This window comes from Cyrtonyx montezumae, unplaced genomic scaffold (genome assembly GCF_038088225.1).
Source record: "Cyrtonyx montezumae isolate F1298 unplaced genomic scaffold, pur_monq_1.0 scaffold_1, whole genome shotgun sequence".
Classification (NCBI taxonomy): domain Eukaryota; kingdom Metazoa; phylum Chordata; class Aves; order Galliformes; family Odontophoridae; genus Cyrtonyx; species Cyrtonyx montezumae.
Window position 1 is genome coordinate 6,221,265 of NW_027071825.1, and position 20,479 is coordinate 6,241,743.

At 40.8% G+C, this 20,479-nt stretch overlaps 1 protein-coding gene across 6 annotated transcripts in view; it reads right to left on the reverse strand.

Annotated features, from left to right (window-relative positions):
- The window catches only part of ELAVL4 (ELAV like RNA binding protein 4), a 59,580-nt gene that overhangs the window by 24,045 nt on the left and 15,056 nt on the right, over positions 1-20,479 (reverse strand). For all 6 annotated transcript variants that reach the window (XM_065739118.1, XM_065739109.1, XM_065739136.1 and 3 more), the window contains exon 2: positions 14,966-15,206. In XM_065739118.1, the coding sequence (XP_065595190.1) occupies positions 14,966-15,206 (241 nt within the window). The remainder of the gene's footprint in view (positions 1-14,965; positions 15,207-20,479) is intronic.

Here is a 20,479-nt window from a genome sequence, read left to right on the forward strand (position 1 = left end):
GAGAAAATTCCAACTAAAGGAAAATGAAAGCCAAGCAGAAGACTGAAGCTTTTCTGTAAGAGCACCATTTATTTTAAGCATTCCCCACTACTTCAAGGGGAAAAACCAGCCATCACCCCAACAGTGCACTCTGCAGTCACAGAAGAACGGGAGGGATGCACCTCCAGCACACAGTCCTGCTCAGCCCAAACAGTTAAACCAAGGCTGTCACCACCACAACTTGCTATAACATAAAGGGAGCTCAGCACAGCTCCCACAGCATCCATCCAGCCTACAGCTGATTTATAACCAATACAGAAGCTTTGTATTTTACAGACAAGGATAACAGACAACATTTCTTGAACATAAGAGTGAGAAAGCACCTCCCTCCCATCACAACACAACAGCCACCTTTGCAAAAATTATGGGGAAAAAATATGTAGCCTTAAAAATAAGAGAAAAATGAGGAATAGCTTTTTCATTCCCCCACTTCTTCAGGAGGACTACTTTTTTCCCAAGCTAAGCTTGTGTACCTCTGTCAATTTCATGTATAATGGGTACCCTTAGTAGCTCTTTTGCAAAGATGCTCAAGAATAACAAGATAGTTCTGTTTAAATATAGCCCAGCCTAGAACCTCAGATGGGTCTGGTGGAATAGTACACCTACAACTGAGGAGCACTGCTAGTTCTTAGTTAAAACTGTTACTGGCAAGACTCAAATAGCAGTGGAAGATGCATATGCTCAAGGTCCTACCAGAGAAGGAAGACAGGTTTTAGCCTCTCACAGGGAAACCCGTGTACCAGACACCCAAAAAAAACCCCTATGTTTGGAGAGAAAAGACAAGCAAAATTAAACCCAAGCCCCAGCAAAAAATCCCTCTGTTCCATAGGTAGAAGGCTAGGTCTAGCTAATACAGCTTTTGAGTGTACATGCTGACACAAACCTTGCACAGGAAGAAGATCCCTCAAGCAAGTTTTCCCCTTAAGACACCAAACCCTGATACCCAAACAGCAAAGGCTGAGCTCTTCCTGTCGGTGGGAGAAAACCCCAGGACTGCGGCAGTGGTAGGAGTGCCAGAGACCCATATGAGAGCTTGTTTGCACAGGACATCAAGCTACTGCCCCTGGGAAAGCGTTCATGATGAACTCCCATGTGACCTTCGTGCACTCAGGACCCAACCCCCCCAGATCCAAGTGGAAGAAGCCTCTCCATCCCAGGCCCACACTACAGGCACAGCACTGGATAACTTGTGAATCCCCCAAAGGAAGCCCTTGCCAACAGCATGCCACATCCCACGTAAAACACTCCCTCAGGGAGAGGATAAAAAGGAAAACGAATCAGACGTACAGACACCACTCACTCAATTTTAATATCTGAATGGGAAATGCCAGATACCATGACAACAAGCCTCTAAGAATAAAAGGGGAGAGGAAAAAAAGCAATGCCCAAAATGTGAAGCCAATGCTATAAATGTAACTAAAACAATCCAATCATTAGTGCTAGGGAGGTACCTGTGATCCCTGATCTCATTACTACCATGTGGACAGTCACCAGGCCTAGAATACAGTGACCTCAAAAACAAAACGAAGACCCAAAAAACCAAAAGCCCACAGCAGCAAACAAGGTCACTGAGCCAAATCCTTGCCCAAAGTGAAAATTTGATTTCAACAGGCAATGCCAGAGGAGATTAAAAGAGGATCAGTTTTGTCCTTCTCCACAATTTTGACAAATCCCTTAATGCAAGACAATGTTATTTAATGTCTTGGTTTTCAGAGATGCTGAAGCAGTAACAGTTCTTATGGAAGTGAAATAACAACTGACAGCAGCTGCTTTCCCTCAAAATTGAGACACAGACACCTCCCATTCTGAGGTAGATCAGCACACCTACTCACAGAACAACAGAATAAAGGGTGCTAGGCAGAGCCCACTACCATCTCGGCACTGCTAGATCCTACCAAAAACCTGGCTCTCACAGAAATTTCAGGAAGATATTCAAAACCATGCAATCACTCCCTATTCAACTTGACCACAACAGTAATATAAAACATGCTTACTCTTGCATACAGCACTTTAGAGTCTTTTTAAAGGCTTCTAGCATTTCAGATGTTCTGCACCTCATGTGAAAGACAGCCTTGCTCTTACCTGCATGCTATACAGAGCCCTAACAAAGTCAGCTGTGTAATTACTGTACTTGAGGACGAGGACTAATCTGCATGCAAAGCTTAAGTGTCAGTTTGAGACAGATGCTGCTGACTTGGCTGGAGCCTTCTGTGGTTCCCATTACCATAGCATGGAAGTGCTTTATCTCTGCAACGCACCTTTCCATTCAAACACAGTTTTGAGAAAGTATTTTGATTCCTATTTTGGAAAAGAAAAACCAAAAGGCACTGCAATTTCCAGTGTAAACTTGCATGGAACAACATTTATCAGAGCAGGAAACTAAAGCTGAATTTCCCCTTCCCCCCATCCCTTGGGAGACAGTACCCTTATTATTGGACCACAGCGCTTTTGTGTGTGGTGCTGGGCTGGAGATCATCTTGTAAACAACACACACATTCCAAATGCTGTAGAATATCTTGCTTACTTTCTTCTGTCTCTTTTTTGCTTTCCTGCTTTTGTCAGCTTTCTTTAAATGCAAAAATTCTTCCTCAGCATGGGTACATACATAGTATTGCAAGGCATGACGACATCTGTCTTCAGAAGCCACTGCTCCTGTCATATACAGGACAGAGTCCCATTTCTGAACAAATATTTGGAATTTTCCCCTGGTTGACATCTCTTGCTTCGCTTTTTTAACCTTCTCTCCCTTCCCTAAAGGAACCACACAGCCCCTGAACTAGCAGCTGTTCTGAGAAGAGCAAGGCTGCACTCCTCTCTGCTTTGTCCCTGCACAGAACAGGGACTGTACTACAAAAATCCACTGTTCGAGAGACAGGCATGAATGGAAAAGAGGCAGCCATGAATTATCTATCTTAAGCAGTACATTCAATGCTGAAGAAGGGACAAATTGAACACAAAACAATACAGAAACATAACGGGTAAATTATAACAATACTCAATAAGAAACAGCAGAAACCAACTACAGAAGTGAAAAACAAACCAGTGCAGAAAGTGGGAAGCAGCCGCGTGGAAAGAAATTTGCAATAGCAATTAAAGGAGTCACTGAATTAGACAGAAACGTGTCATGTGTGGCAGGAAGCCTTCCACAGCCAAAATAGGCTGCTGTCACATCATGCAGAGAATACAACGTTGCTGGAAGAGCAGTGTATGGAAAAAAAATAAGCAGTAGCTACCTTCAGCTATAACAACAAATGTATGCACTGGAGATCTAAGGAGGAGAGCAACCAACTGAAGATAAATGTCAGTGATCAGCAGGGTTTTAAATCAAGCGTGACTTAGGGCTTGAGATAACTTAAGATACAAGATTAGAAATGTCCAATGTTAAAACATGAGAACATGCTACCCCTTGGCTCAATGGAGACTAAAAGAACCAAAAGCCTATGGATATTTCAAATAAGGGCTGACTGAAGAGATACAATATAAGCACATTACTCAGTCTTACACAAAGGATTAAAGTAAGGAAGGTGAATTATATGGTTCAAAACCCAAAAGAAAAGGTACTCCAACAGTGAGACCCAACTGGTCATCACCAAGGCACATCATGACAGCAGGTGCACCTTCCTCTTCTGCATCCTATCCAGAATCTGCTGCCTCCAAATTCTAGATGGAGCAGAAAGCAACATAATACTTAACAGGGGAATAGGAGTGGAGACTAATTTGATATTGGTCAGGCTTCAAGCAAAGTGACAGTGACTTCTGAATATTGTGATCCCATCACATTCTGCAGTTTTAGTGCAAATACACCAAACCTTGAGCCTTCTGTACAATGGCAGACATCCAGACACTATGTCTGTGAAACATAGCATTGCAGAAGGGAAGAGTGGAGGCATGTGCAGGAGAAAGCAGAGCCACAATAGAGGCCAGCCACTCATCAGGCTCCAGCTTCTCCAGTGGATCAAACAGCATCACCACAGAGCAAAGAAAACTCTGCCTTCAAGTACAGCAGAGCCAAGTTTGTAATAGAGATGTTTTTGCTATGAGACTAAGAAAATGCTCTCCCACAGAGAAACTACATAACCAGAGGAATAAGGGGAAGGAAAGGCATAGCTGATCCAGTGAATCTTCAAGCCTGGAAGCACTGTGTGTGGAAACAGCAGCAGTAACACTTGAAAGGAAATGGCAGAGGCACATAAGAGAAAAGAAAGCATGCTTTGCAAATGATGTAGGACGTAAAATGCAGCAACTATATGAAACCTGGTTGGCTGCAAATTCAAAAGTGCCTTGGTAATTTTATCGTTAAATGATTTAATTTAGCAACACTTAGGGTTCTGTACCTAAACAGACTGTCAAACAACAAAAATCCAAAAAGCCACCACAAAGCTAAGAAATTTCACAGCCATACTGAACAATGACTCAATTCCTATTCCATCTCAAGCAGCCTGCTAATTAAACTCCTTGAGCTCTACTAACCAGTCTTCCCAATGCACAGAGGACAGCAATTTATTACAGGCCAGAACACCAAATTTAATATTAGTAACCAAACTTGTGTCTGCAGCATTTCTGATCTGATCTGTGAAAACAAAAGCTGCAGCCTGCCAACTCCAAAGGTTAATTTCTAGTAGTTAGATTTACACAGATTACTTTACATAGCATCTGGAAAGATGCTGAGAAAAGTAAAGTCACTTAATCATATTCCAAAGTGCACTGCCTCTAACATTCTGCTACCTAAGTATTTAGACTGCATCGAGCCTACTTAAATTTGCTCCAGCTTTAATACAGAACTTTCAAGAACCTGAAACAAGAGGACTTTTTTAAAAGGGCATTTCCAGTGTCTGTAATATTTCTCAGATACTCACAGAACTAACGAAAGCTGCTAAAATCAGGAAGTATGGCAACTGTTGTGTGCATGTACTAACCAGTTCTATCACTCAAACTTACTGATAATTTCATTGAGAAGGCAACCAGTAATTGCTTCCCCCACTTGGTCTAAAACACAGGTTTCAAGGCTATTAGAACCAAAGTCTCTCCAGATTAAAAAAACAACCTAAGGGTGACATGTTCTACCAACACATTCTCCAATGCAACATACGTGGCTCTAGACACAGCATGTGGGGAAGTCACAGTCACAAGCAGCTGTGGCTGTGTGACCACCACAGAACACAGTACAGATTATGATAGGTGACTTGAGTAAGGAGACATCACTTCTCTCAATATTAAACACAAAGGTGGGTAAGCAGTGTCAGGGAGGTGAGGGAAGGAGCAGGCCATTTACACATTTTTTCCTTCCTTTTGTTTCCAGTTGGCAGAGTACCTAACCTGGAGCAAGAAGGTACCACAATCCTACAAAAGAAAGTCCAGGTAAAGCAGCCATTCCAATGCAGAACAAAGCATCAGGGCAAAGGACCTACCAGGCACTCCGACCCCCAAGCTGCTGTTCTTAGGGTCTAGAGCTGCTTTGTTTAAGAATGAAGCTTCCAGAACAGGAAAGAAAGAAATGGGGGGGAGGGAGAGATGCATGGGTAAATAGAAATGACACAGATACAGTATGTAGGAGAACAGAGGAGTCTAAAAAAGGAATTGCTGGAAAATACTTTTTCCTTGTTACATGTCCTATCTTACCATGCCCTACCTACCAGGGAAACTGAAAACACCCCCTCCATCTAACCAACAGCATCTTCAGGAAGATGGCCTCATTTTTGGGTCCTAGGATGCTGTAAGCAAGAAGAAGCCTGTGGATGGTAAATTCAGTGTGTGAGAAAGGACTGTCTGTATAGGGCAGCAAGGACATTATACCTTCTACCACACAAACAGCATCCCCTCCAGTGCAGCAACAATTAATCATACTGAGGATGCTGCCATTTGTTTGCTTGCAGGTGAACACGGTGCAGTTTTTCATCCATCTGCTTTCTCAACACCCTTTAAAAATCATCTAATTGAAAAATATTCTGGGCTCTTGTGAATAAAAATAATGAGTTCAGTTTTTTTTCCTCAAGCAGATATATTCCACTGATTAAACAGATGCTATGAGAACCATAAGAACAGCAGTACTGGGTCAGAGCAGTACTCTGCCTAGTCCAATATCCTGTCTTCAGCAGCACCTGCAAGTCAGTAACTTGCACTAAAATTCCTTGGGGAAACAAGCAGCAACACCTGCAAAGTCAGTGACAGATCCTGCTCAAGGAGAATATGTCCAACAAACCAAAGCAGTGAGTCAGCCAAAACAGAGCTGGTGAGCAGAGAAACAGAACCATGGAATTGCTCAAGTTGGAAGGGACCCTTATAGGTCATCTATTCCAGCTCCACTGGAATGAACAGGATACCAACAGCTAGGTCAGGCTGCTCACAGCCCTGTCTAGAACTGACAACATTTCTTCTCCCCTCTACATTTTTATAGTCAAAAAACTCCTCCCTGTGAGAGGGTCCCTAAGATGGGCATCACAGACAAGAAACATGATATCTGGGTAAAACCTGAAACAAAGCTCAGAGTCTAAATGGAGATAGAAATGGACCTAAACAGGACTCATACCATACAATCCACAGTACAGGAAGTCAGAGGTTGTAACCCCCTTATCAACGACTGCTCCAGAAAAGGATATGATTCACAAGTCTAACCTCAAAGATACATACCCATTTGGTGGAAAAGGCTGAGCATGAGAGCAGCTTCCAACAGCTGATGGATTACTGACTATAACCATGTAACTGCTGTTAAGCTACACAAAGATTGTTGGACATGCAATTCAACTACCAAATAAAACTATTAAGAGGGAGTACAGAACAGATGAGCAGCATTAACAATATGCAGGTGTAGAAAATAGCAGTAAATCCTCCTCTCATCTTTCTTACATATAATGACTGATTAGAAAATGACCCTCTTAAGATCAATATCTTACATTTTAAAACACTGGAGCTTGAACCTCTGAAATTATCTGAAAGCAGATCAGAAGAAAAGGATTCAAAAACCAGCAAATCCTTCATTTAACAGCTATCCCCAAAGAAATGCTACCCTCTGCAGAGGGTCACTCACTTGAGAAGCAGATGAAAAACAGGTTGGCTCCATCACATAAACGGGTCCTCACTCAAGTTAGACACATCAGAATGACTCCAGAAGTAGAGTCTGAGGGATGGGATTCAGAGTGGATGAGGGGTCTGAACGGGCAGTCTGTTGCACAACTGGGATAGCAGCAATAAAGAAAAAAATGGGAGCACTCAAGATGTATACTCCCATGGGCAGCAGAACCCAGTCCAGATTGGAAGGTCTCATGGAGACTATTTCTAGAAGATGAACTGAAGGAAATGTTACAGCTTCTGGCTGTAAGGAGAAACACCTGTACGCTAGAAGAGAAGTGATGATGAATCAGGCCTGTAACAAAGAAGGGACAAGAACTTCCTAGCTCATGGAGCCTGCGGCAACTTTCTCAGACAAGTTCAAATCACCCTGGTCACAATTTGTAAGACACCAGCTTATAGCCAAGGAGAAACTCCTACCACAGTGTTAGAAAAAAAAAAAGCAGTCTTGTGAAGAGAAAGCAGAAGCTAGGGCAGCTTCAGAACTATTCAGAGTGGTTTTGCCCAGGTCACTTCTGTCCTTGGACAAGCTGTCTAACAACAGAGCTGCACAGATGAGCAGAGGTTAGCTGCTTGCAGCACGGCGGAACACCTTCACACATACGAATGGCGAAGGAAACCTTAAACTAGAAAGGCAGATACGTGGGAAAGCCTCATCAATAATCTTCTATCTAGAAGTCACAGTTCCAGAAGTAAGCGTGCTAGTGCTCTAAAGGAAACACTACTTGCAACTCATTACACTTCATCAGAAGGTGTTATATACTCAATGAGAATTGAAGAGTAAACTAAATATGCACTGAAGGCTTCTGACACACTTTACAACAGTTCCAATATTAAAACTGGAGAAGTTAATTAGAAAGGTTTTTCTCAGCTCAAGGGTCAAGCCTTCTTGCTTTCTGCCTATTTGCTTCAATGCTTATTTCAACTACTTTCCCCCAAATAATCAAGAAATTAAAATTTTTCTTTACCTGTGCAGGATACACACCAGACAACTGCAGAGAGGTGATAAAGAAAATGACAGATGCAAATTTGATCATTTTCCTCTGTGTTTAGACGAGACAACTCAAAGCAAATATATTTTAGAAGTAGTAATGCACATCTTGGTGGATTTCTGTTCCTTCCCACACAACACTGATGAATTTAGTTCACATACTTAATGCAAATACTCATTTAGCTGATCAATATTTGGGAATCATCTTGAATCTGCAGCCCTTAGAATAGGCTAAACCTTAATTTCAGCATTACTTATCTCTTCGCGAGCAGAGAACATACTTCAGGAAATAAGAAGCTATAAAAATAAAATAACTAGGTCACCAAATTAAGATCAATTTATCAAGCCTTTAATGACATTCAGTACTATATAGTTAAATATTTCTGGATTTTAGGTTTAAAGGACTCCAACATGTCTGCTTTTAATGCCTCTCAGCACATTACCTTCCACATGCCATTTAAGTTACCAAACAAAACAATTATAGCCAAAAATTAAAGCATGCTCCATATTCTGGAGCTGAAAAAGGAATGCTCCTCAAGTCAGAACATACTGCAAGGCTTGTTTTCCTGAGGATGCGACTTTCAGTTACATTACTCAGTCCACCCTTTCCATGCTGCATTTTGACCACGGACCCACCTCTCCTGTATTTACAGAAACACAGTGAGGCCAATCTCTGAGTCACTTCCTCAACAACTGAAGGTACTTCAGTGAATTTGGCGTTAAGTTCCAGTTCAAAGAGCTCCAATAGAGTACCAGCTCTGCTGTACTCTGCTCTACTCTCCCCGCTTCATTCCAGCAAGTATTAAGCCTTTTACTTCTAAAGAACTGAAATGCAGGGAAGTTAAATACTACTGTTTACAAGTCTTTTCCATCCAGCCCACTTGGGGCAGGGTGTAAGCTGCTAAACGTTGCCTCTAAATGCAAGCTGAATTCCAGAATTGTATTCACTTCGTAAATGATGCACGCCACAATACACAGTGTTCTTCTATTCTGAAGGACTGAAAATTCTCATCTACCACTGGAACAAAGTGGCCGCTGTCAGGCTAATCTGACAAGATCTGTACCAAATAAATCATCAGAGATCAATGACTAGTTATCACTGCTTTACAGAGCATTACCAAAATATCCTTCCATGTCAACAAAGAAATAAACTACCCCTACAAGGTATTTTTCTCCTAAACCCTGTTATTAGGTAGGCTTTATGCCACAAGGCATGAGTTTACATACTTTCTAAACATTTTTATAAATCTTATCTAACTAATCCCTACATTCTGTAATCCTGTCTATTTGATGTATTTTGAACAGGCAAAAACTGCTGGACCCAGTAATATCTCAAAAGAGAATGAGCTACCCAAGCACAATCAGTGAACAGGACACCAAATGCAGAAATATTTTATGTCCAGATCAGACTGTTTCACAGTGAGCTATTCTTATCTGCATATGGGCCATATAGCTATTTTCTTCTCCCCAGCAGGAAGCATTTTTGGAGTGCCCTTTTACAAAATCACTAGAGCAAACATATAAAGCGCTGGCTGTCTTCATATGCTAAGTTCCTACTGCTCCTAAACATGAGTAACTCAACCATTTATTTTAAATGGAAACATATTACATCCCATGTTAAAAAAAACAGCATAATTTTAATATCTCAGCAACATCTAAGCAGGGTCTTCCAGACTTCACCATCCAACTATTATCTACTGTTGTGAACTTTATTACATAAAGGTCTTTCCTAGAGAGAAATACAACTAGGAGTCTTGCTTCTGCTTTGCATCTTTCATCGTGATCTTGGTTTTGTTTCTGGAGCTTTCTGAGTCTTATCTGAGTCTCCTCTTGACCCCAAGAAGGGTACTATTACTTCCCTCTTACCTACTCTGTCAGGGAGCAAAATCTCCCACTGAAATAAAGCTTGCTCCAAGCAGCAGGCTTGGAGAAGAGTCTGGCTCACTAGGTTTAAGTACTGTTTTCTTGCTACTGCACACACTGTCAGACTCAAAAGCTTCCCTCCCAGAGAGTCTTACTGTTAGGCAACATCATTACACCTGGCTTTCTTCCCTCTTGCCTCCTAGGGTCACCACCACAGCTTGCAGTGCCTATTAATGGCTTCTCCTGAGGATACAGACCTTTTCCATGCAAGGCTCTCAGAAAGTCACTGATCCTGATGCAAGAATTAAAACTGCTTAAAAAAATAAATCAAACCCCAGCACAAAGCACTCCAGATAGAGCCACCAGTTCAACACCATTCACCATCTACTCCTGGTTAAACAAAACATGCACCTTACATTTTACAACAGCACCTCTTGGTACTTGTTTGTAAGCCATTTCTTACACAGGGAGCTCGAAAGAAAAAAAATCTAGTACAGTGAGATGAGATAACAGCTTCATCCTTCATGGGATTCTGGAGCAGAACAGGTTCACACTGGTGTGCTGGGAGTACTGCCAGAGTACCCACCACTGCAGGCTCAATTTACTGCTGCCTGTAGAAGCGAGCTGACAATGTGAACAGTGCTCACACAGAAGACTGCACCTGTACTCATAACCCTGTATCATTCCTGATTCTGCCATTTTGTACCTTCTAGTGGTTGGATGGACAATCCACTACCAGACAACAGTCAGTATCACTCCGTCCCAGCACCCAGATACCATCTGAGTCAACTGTTTCTCTATTTTGCCTTTGAATCAATAATATTTATATTTCCAATGCCATGGTTGTTCCTGAACTGCAATCTCAATCCTAGTCTCTATGAGTTCTGTCATAATTACTTGAAATTTAAATAAAAGACATGAAACTAATCACAAAGAAATTCAAAAGGAACTATTTAAAATAAAGTTACTTTTTGGGGATAGGAGCAATTATGCACATGAAGAACATCAAATTGCGTCACACAGCAGGAATATGCAAACTGTCATATGTTAAGTGATGCACAGAAACCCTGTACCAATAAATATTCTGCTTTATAATGACTCAGGCACACTGTAAGGTATGAAAAGACTGACATCCAGATCAAAAGATTTTAGATACTGTTTCATTTGAAGATCAGGTGATATAAATTCCTGCGTAGAATACAAAGAAAAAAATCTAATTCAGAAGAACTCAGATCAGGTCACAAAAAAAAAAAATCAAAATTGTAACAAGCATCTTTCTTCTCCCACCTACAAACCAAGTCAACAAGGGTACAGTTGGCCAGAAGTGCTCACAATGCTTCCGATAGATACTACACTGACTGAATCTTTTGCTTCCAAGCATGAGACAGAAGATCAGGAAAAGCTCAGAAAATAAATGCTGATGCACTCAAGCCACTCCCTTTCCCTGCTCAAGCCAGAGATTCACTATTAGCTTTCATGGAACAATAGAAGAAATGGAGTGCATCTGCAAAAATAGCCACTTTAACATCACTTGTGAGCACAGAGCCTCATACCCATCCAAAAAACAATCCTTCTCCGTAAAGTCATCTCCTTTCATCTGAAATGTTTGTCATTTGTGTTGGTTGTTTTTTTAAAACTCAAATTCCTTCTCATTTTTGGAAAGCAGCTGATTAAACCTGAACAACTGGGTTGTTGGACGAAATATGCTGTAGCTATGAAATGGTACAGCAGGGACCAGTTTCACTGTTAATTTAAAATGCTAGAATTAATTAGGTAGTGTAAATGAAGAATTTAATAAGCACACTTTACAACCACAAGTTCTGCTTTTATTAAACATCCCAGCCAAATGAGTGCAACTATCTTCAGTCTGTTTTTCCTTGTCTCACTCCCTTAAAGTCTCTGCAGCAAAAAGAGCTTTTTTCTCCTATTGCAGCCCCTCCCCCATAATTAAAATTTATGCCTGACTTCCATCTCCTCTTTCAAGTCATTAGCATCTTTTAAAAATGCTACTGTATATCCTGCCTGTTCTGCAAAGCTACCAAACAAAACCCAAGTTTACAATTTTGGTTTTGAATACCAAATTAAAGGCTGTCTTAGAAGCTGTCATTCCTATTCAACTCAGCACGGTGTACTACCAAATTAGCATATATTTTTTAGTAAGGGAACATGGTTGTTTAAACACGTGTCTTTCCAAAACGAGGGGTAACATCACAAATCAATTTCCTTAAAAAACCCTAGTACTGTTTTAAAAGACCTGCAAAAAGACTTGGAGCAGATGATTACTGCACACATGTACTCCATACTGGGCTTAAAACATAACAGCTCAGACCACAATTTCACTCAAAGGGATACAGTAACAGACTTGGCTATTTTTTCAAGGAGCCTAAACATTTTGAGAGTCTAAACATCACTTCACAATACCTGTGCACCTGCATTAATAGGACGGAGCACAATTAATTGGTTTGTGCAAAAAATTCAATCTAGCCTCAAAAATGAAGATTTTTTTAATGTGGTGTCGCCAGACTAGCTACTTCACATGACTGGGTCTGTGACCTTTTCCATGCCTCTAAACAAATGTTAGAGGCATTTGTTTACCAGCATACGTTTAGCTGAGATTTTATTTTAATAAAATTGAGCAAACAATGAAAAATCCAAAAGCAGACAAACCCAAATTGTTTCAGACCTCCACCAGTTCAATGCAAGTAGTTTAAGAATTTAATATTTCTTCTACAATACAGCTTCACTGTCAGATTTACAGTGATTTTCAATACGGAAAAGCAGCAGAACCCTCTTGAAAAGTCAGCTATCCCTCCAATAGCCCTGTTTAGTAACCCTGCATCAATACAAGGGTTGAAAACACACCCTGAAATGTAGTAATGTTGTATAATCAAAGGTCTCCAACTTGAACACATTAAGTTCTGTTTTCAAAAAAAACAGCACAGCCTTTGGAGGACAATCCTGGTGCTTTTTCTTCCTACCCAAATTCAGTAGGGTCAATTTCTACTTGCATCACTACTTCTTAAAACATGGAGGCTCTTACATCACATAGGATGTGTGTCCTTTAAGAATTTATTTTTTTAATAAAAGGAGTATTTGCTGTGATATTACTGATTTTAGCTATTAATATGCTTTTAATAGGAAAAAGTACAGGCAAAAAACTGCCCAAGAATACGTCAGTGAGAGCACATCACCAATTTCTCACATCTTCAAATATATAGAGACAAAAGCCTGGAGACAAAACAGAACAAGCAGATGAAGTAACAGCTCTCCTTGCAAAGGCTGCCAATTCTCTACAAAAGCAATCTCTAGAATTCTGAGATTTTATTTCAAGGAAATCCCCATCAATGAGGAATACAGGAGGCAAAAAAAGTTACTAAAACACAAGACTTGCCACAGTCATAATTCAAGTGAGGCATGCTTGTAGATGAGTTATTCAGTCAGGTCTCAAATAACTCAAATAACTTGTACTTCTCTCAGATCATTTTCAGAATGAAAAGAAAAATATGTGGGGCTAAACTTGTCTGATAGTAGGTATCAAGTCTGTCACACTGGGGTAACTGAGACAGATGGTAAAAGCAGAGAACTTGAGCTCATGGCATGGAAATTTTTGGAAAGGAGAGTATGAGCAATTTGTTTTTCTTTTAAGTTAAAAAGAAGTAAAAGAATAAATAAAAAGTCAAGTTGATTTTTCAATCTGTTTCTTTCCATACCCTGAAGCTGTGTCCCAATCAGAAGATATATTGAAACAGATACATCATGGTCAACGTGCAAACAGAAAGCTCTGCTGGACTACACTTCTGAGGACTTGAGCTGCCCTGGGGCTACTGCCATTTATTATGTGCCTTGCGTTAAGCAAGAACATTGCTGTATGTCAGGAAGTAAATAAAAAAGAAACACTGCATGTTCAGAAGCACTAAGCAGATAATCCTAATGCTGCCAATAAAACAGCTGCCAGGCTGTTACAGATATAGGTATGAAGACTTGTCTTTTCAATCCCTCATTTTGACAGCGCCTCTTTCCAGAGGAGGATGCACACCCAAGCCACAAAGAGCACATCCTTAGGAAGGGACTGCTCCCTGTGCTAGAACCCTCTCCTTCCCAAGTCTGCTGCTAAACATAACACTGGTGACATGCTGAACAGCAGTGCAACTTCAGCTGTTCACCACCTACAGTGTGAGTAGACACACAACCTATAAAACTAACCCATAAAGCAAATTACATGAAGTCACTGCTCATCCTGCTGCCATTCCATCTATCAGTCAATTTTTCTGGCTACAACAGCAATGATGCAGAGTAGGTGAGGTGCATCAGCACCTACCCACACCTTCAGCAAAGGTGGAGACACCTCTATCTTCATGAGGTAAGATCTGTAATTGGAAGCTTTTCTTATTCTGAAGGCACCAATCAGTGGGTGCCACCTCACACAGGAAGAGGTATTCTCAGGGAACAAAGCTAAGTTAATTACCAATCAACACAAATCTCAAATGTCTGAAGGAGTAGCTCCTAATTACACACCACTGCTGCTCCAGGAAGCCAGATATGGGGCTGCGATAGACACAGAACCACTGTGAATCTGAAACACTTAAAATGCAAAGTTTAATGAAGGTACTAAGAAGTTCACAAGTAAGCAGAATTATGAATTGTATCTGAATTGCTTGAGCCAACTGACATTTGTAGAACTGAGTCATTAGGAAAAAATAAAAGATGAAGACAGCCATGTCACCTACTGCAAGAAGCTGCACAGGAAGCATTATGTGCACGCACACTGGTAGTGTCTGTTCCACTCCTCAGAGCTGTATGTGAGCTGGAGAACATGGGGCTTCACCTGCAGTTCTAAATCCAGTATACATGAGTGAAGACTAAAGGTTTACCATCAGAAGAAGCTTGTTGTGATAAGTGCAGTACTTCTTGTGTAAGGCATTTGCAACATGAGCACGGAGGTTTTGCTGACCTTAAGTGCAAAGTGACCCTGATGTATGGGAAAGCAAGCAGCACTCAAGAGCTTACCTGTGATTTTGTCTCTCACAAGCTTGCAGGATTCTATTTCACCAATGCTCCCAAAGAGACTCCTGAATTCCTCCTGGGTCATGTTCTGGGGTAAATAGTTGACTATGAGGTTGGTTTTGCTGTCATCTGTGGCAGCCCCCGTCTGCATGGGGGAAGGGCAGTTTCTACTGTTGCTGGAGGGTCCATTGGTTGTATTGGAAGTAGGGCCATTCGACACCTGAGGCTCCATGGTGCTAATTATCTAAATTAAAAAAAAGAGAAAGAAAAAACCTTCAGTTTTATAGATATAACTGCTGTTTTTTTTTAAAGATACTTACAAACGAATGAGTAGGTAGCATTCATGGCCAATTTAGATACTTCAACAAAAGAAACTGGCTTGATTCCTCTGTTATTGTTGCAAAGTAGGTCATGCTAGTCTTTGGCTGTGAGCATATACTAAGATGCAGTTTTAAAAAATCCTTTTTTGTTAATGCAAAGCTGATTTCTGCTTTCATCACACAGCCATTTTCACAAATGTATATTTAAACCACATAAATTTAATTATAATTTAAGGTAATAATCATAATTAAAATTACAGTTCCATTAAATCAGATGAAATAAGTGTACAGCTCTATATGAAAAGGTAAAATATTTTACCTATTTAATAACTGTATCACAAAGTGCAATGACAACAACATTAACCAAGCACAGCCAACCTGCGAAGTGCCATCATCCAGGCTGCCTTTAGTTAATAAAGGCACTGTGTCCCAAGGCATACCCCTCCCCGGTTCCAGGGGTGACCTATATTCTCCAGTTATATTTTTCACTAATGAACTGACACCTCTTTAAATAATAAAGCCCTGGATTTGCAATCTTCAGAGATACAAAGGTCTTCAGGTAAGTTACTGGAAAGGTTTAATCAGATAAAGCTTACCCAGCACAGAATGGAATTTTAACAAGTGGTTCTAACTTGAAAAATGGAACTGATTTTTCACCAAATGGACTCAAGACTTCTCCAAAATGCCACACAAGGAACTATTTTGCTCACAGACAGGTGACAGTGCCCCTGCTGTCAACAGCAAGCCCAGCTGTGAGGGCACAGCTGCCCGGAGGCTACAGAATGGAGAACACAGCACAGAATAGCTGTACTGGCAGATGAACACGAACCTGGGTGCCTCAGGGCTCTGCTCTGCAGGGACCTGCCATGCCCAGGGATGGGACAGGCCACAGAGCAAGCAGGAGCCACAGGAAGGAGCAGCACAGGAAGGGCATGGAGGAGAGCTACCAGCACTGAGCCTTGTGCTCATCTCATCCTGTAATTATTGTAATTACTCATGACTTAATTAGCTTTCTTTTTTGAAGCCAGGGAGGTATGTATTGCAACAAATTAGGCTTGTAGTTGGATTGGGAGGGGGGCACCAGAACAGAGGAGTATGATCTAAAATTAAATGCAGCAGGGTGGTTAAGTCTCTAAACAGCTTAAACAACCAAAAAACCTAAACAGAATTTGTTCTAAAGAAACACTGAAGTATATTTAAAAAAAAGCTTCATTTACTAAATAATCATTCCTTTTAGTTAAAAAAAACCAAGTTTTTAATTACTATTGCTTTTTGATTACTGGACCCCAGAATACACTACTTGGTTTGACAGTTCCCAAGTAAAAAGGAAACCTTGACACATGATGCTTAAACAGAAGGCCTTCAGCCACAAAAGTTCCTAACATCAATCCCACAGCAGCAGTGACCTCTGGGCAGGCAGCAGTCTCAGAGCCCCTCTGCCCACTTGGACAGCCACACCTCAGGTGAGGCAGCACCCACCCATACATCCCACACTCAGGACCTCCTGCTTACCCAGGATTAGCCATACTCTCTTCCCCAATCCGATTTCCAACATGTATTTACTCACACACACTAAGTGCTTCAGACACCACTAAATCTGTTTAGCTCAGAGGTCCAGCTGGAAGATAATCTTTTGATCTCTGCATCTCTAGCCTTACAGCGGGCGCTCACTCCAATCCTAAGCTTGCTAATAACCCACTGCCTGTGCAGGCTCCTCTCACCATAAGGATAATACACCAAGCCCAGCATGCTTATATATATATTATATGTATGTGTGTATATAGATATACACACACAAATCAGTTTCACTAAACTAAAATCCAGGTGGGGTTTTCCTGTTGCCCCTGCTGGGAGCAGAGACCACCTCAGGCAGGACAAGGCCTGGTCCTGCCCACCAAGCAAAACCTGACAGCTAGCCAGGTTCAGTCAGAAGATGGCAGCGACACAGACACAGCTAACAGCAGCTCTAAGTCATCTGACCATATCCTTTCTAACACAAAGGCAAGGCAAACTGCAGTTTTCAGCACTGGTCCTGGCTCTCTGAAGCCAAGGGAAGCACTGCTCGTGGCTCTGGCTGCAGCAGAAGCAGGCCTTCAGCACAGTGTGCTGACAAAACCGCATCACCTATTATTAGCAGCAGGAACAAAAGCTATGTATAGTTCCCCACGATAAACAGAAACCTCAATCTTGTAAAAATCTATTCAACAAAATCTGAAGCTGGCTGCGTCCTACTTCCACATTTCGCTAACTCCTTTCAGATGCATTTTAAGCGTGCTACTCCGTGCAGTCAATACAGAACATCAGGAATAACCTAAGCTGCTCAGTAAAATCTGAGCTTGAACAAATACATTTCTTCACATAGCATCTCCAAATTTTTCAGCATAATCCAGGGTCACCCCTGGCACCAGGTTTTCCTCCTGGCTGCTCTTACTCAGCTCCTAACAGATCTCCTGATTTTTGAGTAGTAGGGAACTATTTATTTTCCTGTTGGCCCTTCAAATTATTAAAAAATTGTAGGTCACTATAAACTGACTTTATGTAAAATTCTGATAACAGTCTGACAGATGTTTTATTTACTGAGTAATTTCAAGTCTGTATGAAGTGGTTTCTGCACAGAGGGAGCAAAGCACCAGAGGAAACATTCAGAGTTCTCACAGGCACAAACAACTTATATTACACAAATGCACTGACTGACATTAGTAACACAAAAAAAAAAATGCTAAGGAGGAACATAAATCCCAGTCCTCCTTCTCAACACTGTCCCCCACCCTATAAATCGACGAGAACAGTGATAGTAGCTCACTTAATGCTAAGAAGTTTTCAGCACATGACACGAAAATAACTAAATGTATTCAAATAAATTTAATGTACTGCTCACTTTCTTTCTACAAGATGAAGACATCCAACATTTGAATATTTTAAGTAGACACTACAGTTTCCTCAGCAAATAGTTCATTCTCATTGTGTTTTAATTACTGCTGATAACATGGTTTAAATACAGCCCAGTACTTTTAATAAAATCCTAAATAAGTATGAAAGGAGGTTATGAATTTATCTTTAGCTCACAAAGGGCTCACCAGGATAGCAACAAAATTAATGCAGAAAATCCATCAGTGACTGCATACAAATACATTGTCTGAAATACGAAACATACTGTGATTCCTTTAATATCAGCATTATACGTCCCCACACACTAATTAAAGCTACCAACATCTTTGTTACTCCGTAGCCCTTCCCTGACCTACTCAAGTAGCAACTGCTGGTCCTGAAACCTCAGGATGAGCTAGCGTGCCCTCGCTACTGGCACAGCATCACAGCTCTTTGCCCACCTCTCATTCATTTTTGTTCTTCCCATGCTCTCAGTGCTGCAACACTTTCTATAAACAGATGAACAATAGCTGAAGAAAAAGTAAGCTGCAGTTACTATTTTTATACATTAGTAATTTAAGCACCAATACTTGGAACATTCCATGTTTGAAACACTCAAAACCAGAACGCTATGACTGCAATTGTGTGGTTTTTATTTTTTACGTCAAAAAAAGGCAACTCATGCCTCAAACTCTAGGTACATTTCAGACTGCTGCTTTTAAAAACTGCTTCTCGGTGTACTACTTTTCTCACTGTGGTAGTGCATCAGCCAGGCACTAGGTATTTCAGTTTGACAGATTTCACAAAGGAAAGCTTTGCTGCTCAGGAATTCAGCATCAGCCTCACCTGCGTCCTGCAATACTCTGCTTAGCACTAGGCTTCAAATAACCCCTCCTACAGAATATCAGCAACAAATGCACATCACAGCAATCCCTATGTTCCAAACAACGTTTCAGAAATACTTGTTGTATCTTCATATACATTTTCTCCAATTAATCCAATTAATTTAGTGATTCTGAATTATTAGCATCAACAATAACGCAAAGAGTACCTGTATGTATAAACAAAGCGATTACAAAGCTTAAACAAACCACAATGACTGACATTTATCTTCAGTTGCTATTACAGTAAGTGTGTAACATCCATCTACCATTACAAAGCACAGTTAATGAATCATTTAGAAAACTACCCACAGACTGAATTAAGACAGTCTTATCTTCCTATTGCATGCATAAGCAATAGCCAATGGCTCCATAAATGTAAATATACATGTTTTATATTTACAAGATTTGCTCTCAGTAGACTAAAAGAGGTCTGTCTGTTGGACTGAAAGACTGTCACGGACATACACTGCGAGGAGAGCAAATAATTTAACACTCATTCTTGTTATCCAAGTTACATAAGCTCTGCTGCCCATATTCCGCAATAAAGAAATTAATTTTAGATGTGGAAAAAAAATAGAGTAGCAATTAACAATTTTAAAATAAGCATATGCACAGGCGCTGAAGTGCTTTAAACATACCACAATCTCTTCCTTAAGAAGAGCCTGAACAGAAAGAAATCTAAGAACTCTGAAGGACACACATGGACAGCTCCATTCTGAGGACTCAGAAGTCAAAAATGTTATCTATGAATAATAAACTATTCACAGCACCTAAATGCCAAGAAAAATGATGGCAAATTACACCTCATGAAGAATTCATGAGGTCTAATTTTATTTTATTTCTAACTGTTCATTAATGAACAAACTCAGAACATTCTCTCATAAAAAAAGAATTTAAATAATGCAAAGCTCTTACTTCATCTAAAAACGCTCTTTAATTAGCATTGCAAGTTGTTTGCTTTTACATGGGAAAACAAATGGTGCCATGGCAGAGGTCCCACAGCCATCTCCTGAATAAGATGACAAAAGGAAAAACAAACAGAACCTCTCAAAATAGAGTCACAATGGTTTTCTTTCTACAGAGGAAGAAATAGGTTTTTAAACTCCCAGCATTTCTCCTCCTCTGAATGCAAGGAAGTCAGCACAGCATATAAGTCTTGATCCCACAAGGATTTCCCTACAGGTTGAAAAGCCCAGTTTGCAGGAGCTGCCTGAGCAGCCCAGCCACAGGTCTCACCTGCCCCAGCACCGGGAACAGCCACGTCAAAGCCACAGTGCCCACTCACAGCTACTGAACGAAACAAGGAGCTTGAAGACCTGGCTCCTCAGCCCTCAACAGCACAGCATGGCCCTACCCCAATTTCACGCTGCTCCTACTTACTTCAGTGGCATAAAGCACATCTCTACATGTTGGCTGAGTTCCGCTGGATCATAAAAATCAGGACA